The 15,860-nt window shown below is 39.0% G+C and overlaps 1 protein-coding gene across 1 annotated transcript; it reads right to left on the bottom strand.

The window, feature by feature from the left end:
- Positions 1-425: 425 nt before the first annotated feature.
- On the bottom strand, positions 426-14,928 carry PRKRA (protein activator of interferon induced protein kinase EIF2AK2). The gene is made up of 8 exons (XM_090268091.1): positions 14,588-14,928; positions 13,879-14,048; positions 10,795-10,876; positions 8,556-8,634; positions 7,386-7,503; positions 5,898-5,992; positions 3,095-3,269; positions 426-1,123 (listed from the first exon to the last, which is right to left on the bottom strand). The coding sequence occupies exons 1-8, from the start codon at positions 14,650-14,652 to the stop codon at positions 966-968; spliced, it is 942 nt and encodes a 313-aa protein (XP_090124217.1). The 5' UTR covers positions 14,653-14,928; the 3' UTR covers positions 426-965.
- Between the last annotated feature and the right edge of the window lie 932 nt (positions 14,929-15,860).

Here is a 15,860-nt window from a genome sequence, read left to right on the forward strand (position 1 = left end):
TCAGCTGGAGCTGACAGAGGGCAGACTTGAGGTGTTACAGGATGATATATACAAACATGAAGGACAAAATTAAAATTTGTTCATGACACTTATTTCCCAAACTTTTGAACTCTCATTGCTCTGTTTGAAACATTTTCTTGTAAATGCACTGAGTACATTGAAAGTAGTTTTTAAAAAAATTTTACTAATGCTTTTTCAACTACACTACTAATTCACGATGAATGGCTATATCAAAGAAAAAGACAACACTGCATATGCTTAGAGAAAATATGGAACTGAGTCACAGGTATATATATGTACATTTCTGCTTAGGCCATAGGTTTTTTTTAACCTTTGACTTTCAGAAGTAAACTAGATATGTAAATAACAAAACAGCCACATTATAATGGTATTCACAAGAATGGCTAAAAAGAAAGGGACCACAGTCAAGTCAGTAACACTTTAATAAAATGAGTAGAACCCATCATAACAACAGCTCTTTATTACATGGATTCAGATACACAGCAGACCGATCATGTTCCCTAACATTTAACAATCACATTCAGTAAGAGCCTGTTAGTGCATCCCTCAACACTAATTCTAAGGGCCTTCCTCTGAATTCCCTTTCCAAAGCCTTGCACAAAGAGGTTAAGCACCAGTAAGAAAGACTGTTGTTAGCAGTTTTATTTCATCATCATCATCATCACCAACACACATGCAGTTTCTTCCTTCTATGTACATGACATTGTCAAATGGGTACTACACTCTGCCTATGGTACAAAGTTTATAAATACAATATACCAATACAAAGTTGAAGCCATTAAAAAGTTTAATAACAACTAGGAGATAATTAAATCTTTAGTGTTGATGGAATCTGTGGAAGAGATTTAGAAACAACACACAAACTCAAACATTAAACATTTTACTTGGGAAGGGGTGAAAGAGGAACTTTTTATGTGCTGATGGTTTTCTAAGTTGCTCCGAGTTTACTTTCTTTCTGCTATTATCTTTAAATACTGCAAAGCATTGTGAGCGGCATCACTCTGTGCATTGCCACAGGAGATCCCAGAGCCATGACAGACTGTGATGGGACTGGTGGACAGTTCAGCGAGACACTGATACTGCCCGTTGGCACTCAGTTCTTCTGCAACGACATATTCAAACATGATGGTTAATAAGTGTATACAAAGTAGATCCTTTGTGTAAACAATAGTTTTTATCATTGTTTTTCTCTGTAAGCATCCATGGTAGACTACTTCACTTAATCATCATCTTTGTTATTTCGGTACAAACAAAAAACAAAACACAATTGCTCAGCTATAGCAGCTCTCAAACACAGATGTGCTTCAGAACCATTTGAGGGAACTTGAAAGGACCACCAGTATCCAAGCCTCACTCCTGCCTGCTCAGTCAGAAATGCAGGGGTGAGGGTTAAAAATGCCAGATTCTTGCTTTTTAAAAACAACAACAACAAAAAAAAACCGCCTAAGGCAATTCTAATGTGGCTAATTGGACAGTGTTCGCAAATTACTGAACCACAGCAACTTTTTTAAAAAGGGAAATAAAACCATTGGCTAGAGGACTGGGGAGACTGTATTTTTCATTGTGACATTCAGGGTTATTTTCAGTACCCATCTGAACTAGGAAATACATGGTTCAGGGCAAGACATCCTTTGTGCCTACATGTTCTTTGGTTATAATCTGTGCAAAGAGTCTAGTTCCATCTTGCATGTGGGTTAGGGTGTTTTAAAAACAATACCCAATCCCAGAAAACAAATGTTTTCATCAACAGATGAATCACTCTTACTAAAGATAATTAAATAAGATAAGGGAAGCAGAAACACCGGTCATAATTTGTTTCAAGTGGCCATTATTAAATCAGTTAGTCAATATAGTGGAAAATGTCCAGATACAATGGGATTATTTAATGCCTGAAGAGACTTTCTAGTCCTAGCATTTAGGTTCTTTTACTTTTAAAAATTGAGGTAACATTCACACAACATAAAATTAACCATTTTTAAAGAACTAGTCAATGGCATTTAGGTACATTCAGTGTTGCGAAACCACCCCCTCTATCTAGTTATAAAACATTTTCAACATTTCATCACCCCACGAGAAAACACCACACCCATTAAGCAGCTGCTGCCAACTTGCCTGCCCCATCAGCCACCTTTCCTGACCATCTGTCTGTACTACATTCCCAGGTTTGGTCTCATTCATATATTAAGACATTGCCCTTGACCCCATCATTTGATCCTAAAGGAGCAGAGAAAACCAGAAGTTCTTTCTATCCCCGAACACCCTACTTTCCCAGTTTTAGTAGCTCTGACAAGCTTGGTCCCCACAGTTCACTGAGGCTGGAATGAGGGATATCAAATTCTTCATATATTGTACTGATGTTAAATCAAGACAATAAAAACATATGTGCACACATTAGCCAGCTTTATAAATTAAATTAAAGGAAAATCCAAACTCACTTGCTTTCTAGTCTTACGGCATTTGTCTAGCTAAATGATTAAGGGCTAGAGAAAATAGAGAAGATGACAGCGGGAATGGGATAGAGCTATAAATTGACTTCCCCCCATTTTGGCATATAGTGACAAAGTGGGGAGAGAGGTCTGGCCCCCACAAACTCGCTACTTGTTCTAGGAATGTGGGTGCCTTTTTATTTGTTGATCTTCCTATCAGGGTTAGTTTAATAGACAGTGTATCTGCAGTTACTCTGCTCCTAATCTGCCTCTACCACTGACTATCTATGTGATCTTGGACAAGGTTCTCAACCTTTCTGTGCCTTATTTTCTTCTCTAATACACAGGGTTAGTTTGAGGATTCAATCAATTATTATGTAATGTTCTTAGAACAGTACCTGGCACATAATAAAACTATAAATCTCAGCTATTATTGTTTTTATTATAATAACTGTAGAGATGTTAGCTATTGTTCCTATTATTTATAAGAATGGAAAATATCAATAATATATACTACTGCTGGAGTGATTATATATATAGTTAAAATCCCTGATCAATGAAATCAATTATAGCAGAAGTTTTTGTTTCTCAAACATATTTTTAAAAGAAACATGTTTTGGGATAAGCCAAAAAACAAAACCTCATACCTATATCAAAATATGTTATATTAAAACCTTGTTCCTTGGCGATTTCACTGAGTAGCTGGATGTAATCTGTATTTGGAATACTGAGGAGGCTTCTCTTCAGTTGGTTGATCTTTTCACCAGGAGAATTCCTCAAGGAATGCCAAGTACATCCTAAAGAATGTCCTACCACATTTGTCTGAAAAACAGAGGTGAAGGTTAAGATTCTTAACTGGGACTGGTTTCCAAACTATAATTAAAAGATCTTAGAAGGCACTCATACTTAACACTTTATAAAGCATGTTTAAATGAATGCCATTTGTTAACTTTCTTTTAAACTAGATAACAATAACAAGCACACACATTTAACAAGTACCATGATGTTAAGAAGAAGAAAAAAAAGCACGTGCAATAACATACTGGAAGTATTTAAAGATACTCTTGTATAGTACAAATGTCTTGCAGCCAAATATTCTGAGAGTCATGTTAAGACACATAAGATATTTAAAAGCACTATAAACAAATTTGCAAATAATTGCATATGACTAGCACAGCAATCTATGAATTAAAATATAAAGCAATTTTCATATCTTTATGATTTCTTATATTAAATACCAATCATTGTAACCAAAAGCTGTAAAGCAGAAAACAAAGAAACTGTAGAAAAGGTGAAATGTTTATGTTGGGTTGGAGAAATCAAGTTATTCAAATGAATGGCAGGATGTCAAAGTTCTCCTCAAACTGCTATCCCAGAAGAATACAAATGAGCCTGTTTTTCTCCTTTTCCTTTTTAATTTATTCTCCCTTATGTACTTCCCTTTTCACCTGTGTTTAGTGTTTTCCAAGTTAATGTATGGTTTTCAAATTGTTTTCCTATATTACATCATTTAAAAAACCAAAACCAGCTACTCTCTGAAATAAGTAGGGAAGCCTATCTGTAAGTCTTATTTATTAATGAACCCAGACAGAGGTAAAGAAATTTTCAAAAGATCAAAGGGATGACCATGATATAGAATTGAGTAATCTGTAAAACTTACTCAATAGAATTTTATATTCTCTAATTGAAACTTTAAACAAGTTTTATTTTAAAAAATCATAATTTATTCTCATGGTTAAAAAATACATGCAATAGGAACAAACAGCTAATGAAAAATACTCTCTTCTCCTTACCATCCCTTCCCCAAAGATATCTGTTCCACTCCCCATAGGTACTTGCTGTTAAAACATTTCTTCAGTGCCCTTCCATAAATGTTCTATGCACATTCAAGTACATATGTACATATGTAATCTTTTTAAATAGAAATGATAGTTTATTCTTCTATATCTTATTTACTCTTCTCATCTCGGTGCATGCATATGCACTATATTTACTAGCCTCCAACTAAGAGTTTTAGGCTGTTTCTGGTTTCTTGATTTTAATAACAATGGTACAATAAAACTCCTTTGCACTTAAATGACTTTCTCTGTAGATTTATTTTTACAAGTAGAACTGCTGAGTCCAAGAACATGCATGCTTTTAATTCTGATAAATACTTCCAAATTGATTTTTGAACCACTTTATACTCCCACCATATGTCTTGAAGGGCTTTTTCTTCTTATACCCTCACCAACATCAGGTATTATCACACTTCGTAGATTCTATATAAACCATGAAATTAGTATACTGTTTAACTTACATGACTAAAATTGAACATTTTTTCTTTTATACCCATTTGCATTTCTTCTACTTGGTTGTCTATCAAACTCAATATATCCTACATTTAGCTCATTATCTGTTCTTCCTCAAATCTTACTCATTTTCTGTGTTCCCCACATGAATGAATGGTAGCACCATCTAGTCAGCTGCCAAGCTAAAAATGTTTATTTCCTCCTTTTTCCTTACTCCCCATATCCAATCAATTACCATGCCCCCTTCACTTTAGTTTTTGAAATAATTTTTACTGCCACTCCTTTAATTTAGGCCACCATCATTTCTCATCTGCGTACTGTAACAGCTTTCTAGCAGATCTAATGTTCATAACTCCTCACAGCCAAGCGATTTCCCTTCTAATGTAAAATTAGATCCTGTCCTTTCAGATTAAAATTCTTCAATGACTTTGTACTACCCTCAAGATATAGTTCAATCTCCTTAATATAGAAGTTCCTGTGAGATTTAATCCCTCTTTACCTTTCTGCATGGTTTGAGACCCTCCAACTCTATGCTCTAGTGATATCAAACTACTTACGGTTCCTTGACTGCAAGTGACGTTTCCCTCCTGCTCTTTCTTCTCTCTGAATTCTTTCCCCTATTCTCAATCCTACAGGTCCAGATATTACCTCCTCCGAGAACTTTCCCAAAACCCCCGTCTTAATTGGATGCCTTCTCCTATGTTCCTATGGCAGCCTCTGTAAGGACCAGTCTGTAGGGTTCTTTTCTCTCCTTCAGTAGGCTATACACCCCTTAGGAGCAGAGGCTACCAATACTGAGCACAAAGCTTGGCACAGAGGATGAGCTCACTAAATGGTTGCTGAGTGGTTAAGTGAATGAATAAAAAAAGGAATGGAACACGCTATCAATTTGGAGGCAAAAATAACTCTATGAGCCTATTTTCTTTAGACCCCACAGTATTCTCAATTTTATTGTGTCTTCCAAGGCCTCTGACCTGGTCACTCTGTGACCCTGGCTCACATATAGCAAGCAGACTAAACTGGGTAGTGTATAATTAAACAGTGAAGAGATTTTCAAAAACTCCAACTCTGAAATATCCATACAAGAAATCTAGGAAAGTTTCCTACAGCAAGAGATGCTTAATCACACTAAAATCGTAGCTGTATGATGATTACTCACTAAAGAAATGTGGTTGTCTGGAGAAATATTACTGAATTTGGCAAGAAATTTCTCAGCAGCATTTCTCTTGGCTTGTTTTTTAGATGCCCCCTTTCCTAAATAAAGAAAAAGAAACAGTAGGTTTAGAAATGTGTCCATAGAGAATGAGCAAATGTATACTGCATTTAATCAGAGAACAACCTCATAATTTTTACATACTAGTCTATCTTCTACTGACCTAACATCTTTGTTCATTGCAATTCATAGTTATTAATTCTTACATTTTCAAAGGCATATCTTTTAGCAATTTATCTTTAATAATTACACTTTGTTTTAACAGTTGTATTTTCTTATGTCTAGTTTTAATTAAGTATATTTGGTTTAATGCTGACTAAATATTCAAACTTATCAAGGTTTATTTGAATTACAACTTTTATCTCTTGATATTTATTTTCTGCTTACAATTTCCTATAAACCAACAAGTATATGGTATTTCTCTAACCCAAATACAGAGATACTGAAGTTGAAAGATATATATTTCATATATATCCATATATTTCATCTCCTTCCATGCTTCTCTTTGATTTAAAAACTGATGCCCAGAGAAATTAAGTAATTTGCCTAATTTGCAAACCAAGAGTTGCATCAAGAACAGAAGCCGTTTCCTGCACTGGTCCACACTACCTTATGAGGGCAAAAAGTTGCTCATCAGTAAAAGTAATATGTAGGCAAGGTAAAATTGTCTTTCAAGCCACTTTAAAAATGATAAAAACATGTTTAAAAAGTTAAAATAGGAATCCTCACTAGTACTTTATTAAGTGACTTTTAAAAAAATCCTCACCGAAGGACATTCTTTTTTTCATTGCTTTTAGAGAGAGAGGAAGGGAAGGAGGAAGGGAGAGAGAGAGAAACATGATGCAAGAAGCACTGGTTGGTTGCCTTGCCGTACGCACCTGGACCAGGGATTGAACCTGCAACCCAGGTATGTATGTTGACTAGAAATTGAACCCATGACATTCCAGTCACGGAACAATGCTCCAACCAACTAAGCCACACTGGCTAGGGATTAAGTAACTTTTTTTTTCTCATTGTTAATAACCTTTACAACAAAGAAGTTGCTATAATTAAAAAAAATAACCTACTTTATTTTTATCTTGCTGTAATGTTTTGTCATCTAGCCTCTTATCAATTATCTTGTTTTCAAATATAAACAAGATGGTTTTTAGTCTTATCTTCTAGAACAGCTGCTGAAACACCAAATGAGATTTTTTTAAGTCACTCGTACATCAGTGAGGATTGTTTAAAAATTTAATTTGTGTTTCCATTAGCAACTCATGATTTTTAAAAATATCAAATTAAGAAGTATAAGTATTCTTAAGCCAAATATTTATACTTAAATTCATCCACAAAAATCTGAAAAGTTATCACAACAGAAATTTCTATGGTCATTCATTATCTGAAAATGCTTCAAATGTCTTCAATTGTATAAGGGCAAAAAGACGTAAGTACCAGTTTCCATAAATGACTCTAGCCTGCAAATTGTGGTATATTCTCTCTTATGGGCAGGTCCTCCCTCCTGGGAAAGGGTATATTCAGGAAGTCTCCAGCCATGATGAATAGCCAATTCCTAGAAAATTGAGATGAAGCTTTAAGTAGTAATTTTTACTATGCAATGGTTCAATCACATAAATGATATTCTTTCCTGATTTTGATCCCATTTCTATTTATGTGTTTAAAAGAATAATGATATTCTGCAATGGAAAAATTAGAGAAGACCCTGTATTTTCCATAGATATTCCTACATTTTATATCTTATAAGTCCACAATACCAAAACTGAAGCAGTTTTCTGCTATGAATGGTAGTCTTCCATTAAGCCACAGTGAGTTGATATCAAAGAGTTCACATAGGAAGACAAACTACTATTGCCCTCTTGGGAAACATCAGAGAGGCTATCTATAAGTCTTACTGCCAACAGTTCCTAAAGCCTCTCCCCACCTAGCTAAAGACTTCATACTCATAGTTGGCAAACTACTGTATTTGATGAAGAGCAAAAGAGGAGTAGAGACAGCAAACAGACTTGAATGAGGTTGGGAAAAGTGGGGAAAAGCTACAGAGTAACTCATAGAGCAGGAAAGAGACCAAAAGGCTGGCTAGATAACAGGGAGGGGAGCTGTCAGCAAGAAAAATATTCTGCGTGCACAGATTCAAAGCTGAATACACACACACACACACGCACACACACACACACTATATATTTGGTAGAATGAGCAAATAAACAGACTACTTCCCTATTCTTGAATTAGGTTACCCAATTTGGGTTCTTTAAGGTCTTCTGTCTCAACAGAAGTACAAAGAGGACTGTCACAAGAGTGGCAAGAAATATTCTTAAACTATAAAACCCTCTAGCCATATGCACTGAGGTCCTGTTAATCTCAAAAGAGAATTCCACAAACCAAAGGCAGATACTGCATATGGAAGAAAATCCAAAACATAAATAAATAGGAAAATAATGTCAAGTTAGTGCTGTACTATCTAGTGATCATAACTTGGAAAACAAAATATTATATCATCTTATCTTTGAAATATTAATTTCTTGCCTTAGCCCTTGACTTCTATCAATTTATGACACCTTTTTTCAGTAGACAAAATGTTAAGTATGGAAAAATTGTACAACATACCTGTAATGAGCCAATGGGATTAAGCTGGTTCTTTGGTTGCTTGGAAGGGTCAGGCATTAAGGGGTCAGGAACTGCAAAGCTAAACATTTTTTTAGTGTTATAAAACCAAATAATTTCCTCCAAGTTATTAAATACATGACCAACATTTTCTATTTCACCCTCTATGCCTTTGCTCTTGCTGTTCCTTCCACATGGAATGCCCTTCTCTTCCACTTCTTCCATGAGAATCTGAACTATCCAACATCCAAGGTATATCTCAAATGCCACTTCTTCTAAAAAGCCTACCCTTTTACCCCAATGGAACATAATTTCCCCTGCTTTGAGCCACTGTAACATTTGGTTTGACACTTAAGCGAACTATTTTGGCCTAAGTTATACACTCTTACAAATACATGAAATTTGACCATCCCTCACCGCAATCCTTATGGTAGGGCCTATGTATTACTTACCTTCATAAGCCTTGTAGTATTTTGTATATAATTGGTGCTCAATAAAGTGTATTTAAATAAAGTACATTATTGTTACAGTTATACAAAAAGGGAAGACTAATAATTAGTTAGGAAATTTAGCCCGTGAATACTACAAATCATAAATGTAGCTTTTTTCATTTATATAATTATGGAAGAAAAATCTGTTTGATATATCATCTGCTCTATGCTAGGATAATCCTAAATTTACATGTATCCTACATACAATAGCTGGCCTGCATGAACCTGGTTTCAGCAGTGAGAATTGTGATTAGGAAAAAAAAAAAAAAAGAACATTTCCTCTAAGTAGTTTGAAACACTAGTTCCTTGGGTGAGGGGTGCCTGACACTGACTAAAGCTACACTCCTAGGCTACTACCACCTGTACAACGGAAGAGTCTTTTCTTCCATGACAAATTAAATTTAGTTATTGCCACTTCCTCAAGTTTCTTTTCTATCAGAATTTCGAGCTTTATATAGGCTGATGAGATATGAATATTTACTTACACTGCTGCATGCCTAACCTACCCAAATAATTGTGCTGGAGAAATGAGAAAGTTTCTATATGAAATCAGGACAACTGTAGGCCTCATTACAGCTTAGGAATTCCCATCTTATCTGTTAAGAAGCACAAATATACAGATACAGCAAAAGTAGGTTTATGGTTGCTCGTATGGAAAATAATATGATAATAAATAATAATACAAGAATAAACCGTGTTTTGCATACCCACAATTGTAAATCTACTTTTGCCCCACCCTGTATAGTAAAGTGTGCCAGCCCTCTTTTGTTGACAAAGTGAAGTGCCCACATGCAAGAAGTACACGGCCATCACCAGCAAGGGGGAGATCCAATGTCTGCCATTCCATTTGTCATGTCTCAAAAGCTGGCATAAATCAATTATAGTGTATGAATCAATTATAGTGTATTACCCCTGAGAACCAAGAATCATTTCATGAAATCCAAGGCTTACAATGGTTAGTTTTAAACTATCCAAATGGTTAGAATAACTTAGAAAAGGGAGCAGCACTGCATGTGAAGCTAAATAAATCCCTAAGTCAAAAGTTTTGCTATGGCTGGGAAGCAAAAAACCCATCCTAAAATACCATGGGCCTCTGCTGTCAACCATGAAAATATATGCCAAACTGTACTCCAAATATATCTGAAGGCATGTAAAGAGAAGCAACTGCAGGCACACAACATTTCAGGATGTGCCCTTTAGGAGCCAAGACACCACTTTATGAACACATGAGGTACTTCAGGACCAATACTCTTCCCAGAAGTTCCTAAAGTGATAACAAATTTATTTTGAAAATATATGTCAAGAATTAATGTTCCATTTAATATCTTCTTGCATTTGGCATACATCTTATAAAAGGAAATATTTTGTTTCCTTCCAAATCGGAATTCCTAAAAAGTGCTCTTAGCCGATCTTTTCCCAACTCACATCTTGCTTTCCTCAGTGTAGGAATAATTAGTCTTGATACACTAAGACATTGGCCAGAAAAGCTCTGGTTTTCTACTGCTGCACCCTATCTGGGGAAAAAAAAAGCCTAGCTAAAGAGAGCTTTCATTTAATCTTTAATTGCTGGATTTAATTTCTTAAGGATAAAGTTGTCTTTAATGGATGATAGGTTTTCACAAGGAAATAAGATTTTAGAGCTAGATACTAAAAACTGCTCACTCTTCTGCTTTTGGGATCATGTTCACACTTTTAATCTTACCTCAGCCATGATATTTTTGAGCTGCAGAATACAAAGAAATTTAGCTCACCAAATACTCGCATTGGCTTTCAAAATGTTTATGGCAGCCTCTGCAGCTCTATGTTTCGCCAGCTTCTTACTTGTACCTTCACCTGAATAAAGGTTAACAACAACAACAACCAAGTATATGCTGTGAAAATGTGAGGCTTGCGGACGTGTTTTTTCATAATACAAAACAAAGTTACTACAGGTTTTAAATATACATACTAGGTAATAAACACATACTGCAAACATGCTATAATAAAATATTCACCACATGAAATGCATTAAAAAACCCATGATTTCAAAAGTTCTATGTATTTAATTCTATGCATACCTGAATTAAAAATCCACATTATGTCTACATTTTATGTTCATTACATAAAATGGTAATAAAGTAAACTATGTCATACCTTCTGAAGAAATGCAACTTAGTATTTTACTCTTTCCCTATTTGCAAAGAGAAATTCTTCTGTAGCAAGAAGTTTCTTTTAAGAAAGCCTCTTACAGCAAAATGTGCACAATTTTATTTTAACAGCCTGTCCTACACTGGATTAAACTCTTGATCGGCTAAACAGTCATGCCTATATATTGGGTTCAGTGTGGGAGGAATCATCTAGGGAAGAAGGTGAGAGCTCATGTTCTGTGTCTTCCATACAATCTGTATCTTCCATGGGTAGCCAAGGGAGCGGTAGTGGATAGGCCTGACTAATCACTAATACCGATGCCTAATTTCAGAAAGTAATGACACCTATAAATGGTAAATTCAATCTTTTTCCTTCTGTGTTCCTTTGAAAGTGGTATCAGAATACTCAAGTCCACTCCACTGGTGGAAGAAAGCACACAAAATAAATTTTAAGTGTGACCCTCAAGGGTCAGAAAACAGACACACCATACTCATTTGTCCACTAACGTAGGTATCAGAGGTACGGTAGAGAAATAAGCTGAGTCCCTACCTTTAAAGAGCACAAACCCAAGTGCAGAATTTATTCTGTAAACAGGCATTTAGGATATGGAAAGGCACCTGTGACGACAGGCCTAAGTGCAGGCTGCAGAGGAGCACACAAAAGGGGCAGTGCCCTTACTCTCAGTAAAAATTCAGAAAGGTTTCATGAAATAAGGAAGAGATAACTAAGTGAGACTGGGAAGCTGAGTAAAAGCTAGTAATGTGAAGAAAGCTAGAGGTTAAGAACAATCTAGGCAGAGAAAAGAGGCAAATGCTGAAAGGTAAGGAGCATCGTGATGTTCTCAAGAGCCCCACATAACTGGGTACAACAAGAGCTTGAAGAAAGACATTTTGAGATAAAAGGCTAGAGTTGGAGGGCAGGAGGGGAGGTCAGAGAACAGTCTCCTATATTTGTGCTTCTCAAACTCTAATGTGCATAGGAAGTACCTAATAATTTTATTAAAATGCATACTCTGATATAACAGGTCTGGCAAGTGCCCAGGTGATATCAATGCTACTGTTGATCACATCTGGAACAGCAAGAGTCATATTAACAAATCTGTTTTTATCCAGAGGATTATGGTGAAACCACTGGATGGATTTTAACAAGAGGAAGTACATGAACAGACTTTAATCCCAGAAAGAACACTCTGGTTGTCATGTGGAGAATGGACACAAGACTAGAAACCGAGAGAACAGCTACAGGACTGTAGCCATAATCCAAGTGAGAGATGACAGTGGCCCAATCAGTAGCAATGCGAAGAGGAGAGAAGCAGACAGATTCAAGATATTTAGGAAGATTTGGTGATAGACTGGATGAGAGGCAGAGGGTGGGGAAGGAGTCAAGGAGATGAGACCCTTTAAAGGTACTGAGACAGGGAAAGCAGGGGGAATAAATTGAAGAGAGAAGATGGATTCAGTTTGGGTCAATGAGAGACTGAGGTGCCTTTGGGTCATCCAACCAAAGAGACTCAGAAAACACAGGCTGATACACTGTTCTATAACTGGGCCTGGGTTGAAGAAAGAGATTTCGGAATTACCAGCCTCCAGATAGTATTTGAAGCTGTGGAGCAAATAAGCTTGAACGGGAGGATAGGGCAGCGTAAAGTTTGGACCTGGGCAGAATGGTTGCCACAGGTTGTTAATCTCTGGTCTAGAACACATTGAGGGGGGAAAGGCTAATTTTTCTTAAATTTTCACTTAATATTAAAAATAGACCGGCTAAAGCAGTAATGCATTGTTGAGTCTATGAACAATCTTCCAGTTAGTACCTCCTATCCACCTGCCTCTCACAGACAATGAAACTTCAAAAGTGACTTCAATGAAAACAGTGGACTCGAGATTTTCAGGGACACAAATGATGCCTTCAGATTACAGGATGGTAGAACTTCCGCCTTCCTGCTGGATTTTTTTTCTTGACATTCTTCCAAATTAAATTTTCTGTTCAATATTTTTTTGTTTGCAATTAGATACATAAGAAATAAAATTTCTACATTTACAAATGGGCAGCTTCAGTTATAATTTGCTCAAACTCACAGACCAAATAATGCGAGTTTGAATTCTGAAACTTCACTGCCATGTGATCTTGGGCACGTTACTTCTTATCTCTCTGACCCTATTTCCCCACGTATTAAAAGAGGAGATAATAGCTTATTAAAACACCTGTGTCAGGAACTACCAGCTGCTACACAATCAATATGGAGTATTCAAGCCTTTTGCCTTGCTCATGTTGCTTGGACACAGAACTGAATATGGTACAATGGGACCAAAAGTGCCAAATGAGTCCATACAGAAAGGAGAGGCTCAGAAAACTCTGGGGTCTTGCCTCCTGGCATCTGCTATAACCTATGAAACTATAGAACTTGACAGCACCTACTGATCCAGCTATGGCTGCTCCAAGAACCTTTCCTGCTTCTCCCTAATTCTTGGAAGGAGAACCCTAGGAGGATCCTAGGATGTTTCTGAGCTTCTCTTGGTATCTGAGAAACAGAAAATTAGGGAATCAGATGAAGTTGGAAAAATCCCAATGGCCTGAGATGAGAGGTCTGTTTCAAGAGCCTGCTCCTCGCAGCTGTCTCCAGTAAAAATGGCACTTGTCCAACTGATAAGCAATACTAAGTCTTGACCGCCAACCCGCATGGTCGTCAGGGGTTAACTGTGCATACAGACCTGTGCAGGTTATGTCACCAACGGTTACTCTGAAGGTGAAAGTGGGCACGTGTATTTGCATATCGGATCTTTCACATTCATAAACAGGGATGTTCTTGGTCTTCATGCCGTATTCGTGTAATACCTGAATCGGTGTTTTCCCTGGTTTAGCTGTAATCATCTTCCCCAAACTGCAAACATAAAAAGGTGTGGTTTGCATGCCAAGGCGGGGAGGGAAGCAGAAGCACACAGAGGCTAGTTCTGACCATCGCCTACGGCGACGGTGACGGTGACGGTGACGCGGGAGGCGCCAAAGCTCCCGGCGGTCAGAGCTAGCAAGACGCACCATCCTCTGGCCCCACTGCGGCGGGCACAGGGTATGGGGGTGCAGAGTGAGGGACGTCTTTAGGGAGATAACTTGAATGAGGGCAGAGCGGATTCGCTGGAGAGCGGAGGAGCTGCAACCTCTCAGGACTAACCCCACAAATTCCAATCCGCGAGCGGTCGCAAATAACACTGCCCGCCCTACCAGCCAACGAAGGATGTAAGAGGGGCGGGGCCGGACCAGGCCGCAGACCCCGGCCCACGCAGCCAAGAGGGCGGGGCCAAGCGCCAGGAAGGGGCTTTACCCACAATGCCGCTGGAGAGCCGGTTCACCGCCCCCCCCCCCCGCCTCTCCTGCCCACCCCTCGCGGCCCTTCTACGTGGGGCCGACCGCTGGCGCGCTGACCTGAAGGTCCCGCTGTCCTCGCGCTCCAGCGGCGGGGCCGCGGCGCGATGCCGGCTCTGGGACATGGCGAGAAGGGGGAGCTCAGTGGCAGGAGGAAGAGCAGAGCGGATCGACGTCTTCGTCCCTCGGGTCAGCCGTCCCTGAGAGAAGCGCTCCAGAGCCGCCGCCGCAGCCGCTTTCTCCCAACTCTCCTCCCTTTCTCCAACCCTCAGCCTCTCTGCTCCCCTCACGCGTCCCTCATGCGAAGGGGACGGGCGGAGGCGGGACCTCAGTGCAGCAACGCTGGTCCAGGTTCCCGGCCACGCCTCCTCACTGTCCTGGCTCCAGGCCCATCTCCAACCTCGGCCCCGCCCACTGGCTCCCAGTCTCCTTGGCGCCCGGCTCCGCCCTTCTCCCTCCAGACCCCGCCCCTTCTCCCATCCCTGGCTCTTCTGCTCCGGCAGCTGCCCACTGTGCGGCCTTGGGGCTTCTCTGCACCCTGTCCTCCCAGGCCTTATCGAGGCCGTTTTAACTGCCTTGCGATGCTTGTCGGGCAGCAAGCCTCACAGAGTCTGTGGGGCCTGAAGCTTAGCCCTTTTGTTTTTTGGCGGGGGGTAAGGATAAGGGCTGCGTGACTTTAAGAAAAATGTCAGAATTCCAAATGCGAATGTATAGCGATCATACCTGGGCTTGGCTCCGGAGCTTGAGACTATCTGTATATGAGCCCCTGAAGGCAGCGGTGGGATCTTCCCTCGGAGCCCTGCTTTAAAGAGCTCGCCGGGACGTCTAGAGACCTCCTTCTTCTGTCGCCTCATGGCCTTCATTGTCTAGGCTTTCGTCGCAAAATAAATGCTGGGCCTGTGGATCTCAGCAAAGCCCCTTAGATGTAAACGAAGGCTTTTCTATGGACCAGATTCCAGTTACAGACTGTTTCTGCACACCTGCGGTGTTGGTTTTAATGGCTTTTGCCTGGAATGCACCACCATTGGTAGGGGTCAGACAGCGACATTAGATGCCGAATCCCTTCTCTAGGGGTTTGCTAGCCACTTGCAGAAATGACTGTGTGCTTTCCCTGTGTTTTGGAAAATTGCTTTGCACAATAATATTCGCAGAAGGGACATTATTAAAAACTGTTCTTTGGGGGTTGCATCGAGCGCTAGGTATTTGAAAGCAAATTTTAAAAAGTGTCCAAAATCCAATCGATTTATTTTATTTGAGGCTTGAATTAAACCTATTCTTTCTTCCTCCCCCTACTGTCTCTATATTGCTTGCTACCCACTATTGTTATGGTTTG

This window comes from Furipterus horrens, unplaced genomic scaffold, assembly GCF_987537825.1.
Source record: "Furipterus horrens unplaced genomic scaffold, mFurHor1.1.pri manual_scaffold_1, whole genome shotgun sequence".
In the NCBI taxonomy this organism is placed as follows: Eukaryota; Metazoa; Chordata; class Mammalia; order Chiroptera; family Furipteridae; genus Furipterus; species Furipterus horrens.

Excerpts from the sequence above, each read along its gene's own strand:
- PRKRA (XM_090268091.1), bottom strand. The coding sequence starts at position 14,652 with ATGTCCCAGAGCCGGCATCGCGCCGCGGCCCCGCCGCTGGAGCGCGAG. Across the intron at positions 7,504-8,555 it reads ATCCCATTGGCTCATTACAG|GAATTGGCTATTCATCATGG; the intron begins GTATGTTGTACA and ends TCAATTTTCTAG. Across the intron at positions 1,124-3,094 it reads TATAACATATTTTGATATAG|AAGAACTGAGTGCCAACGGG; the intron begins GTATGAGGTTTT and ends ATGTCGTTGCAG.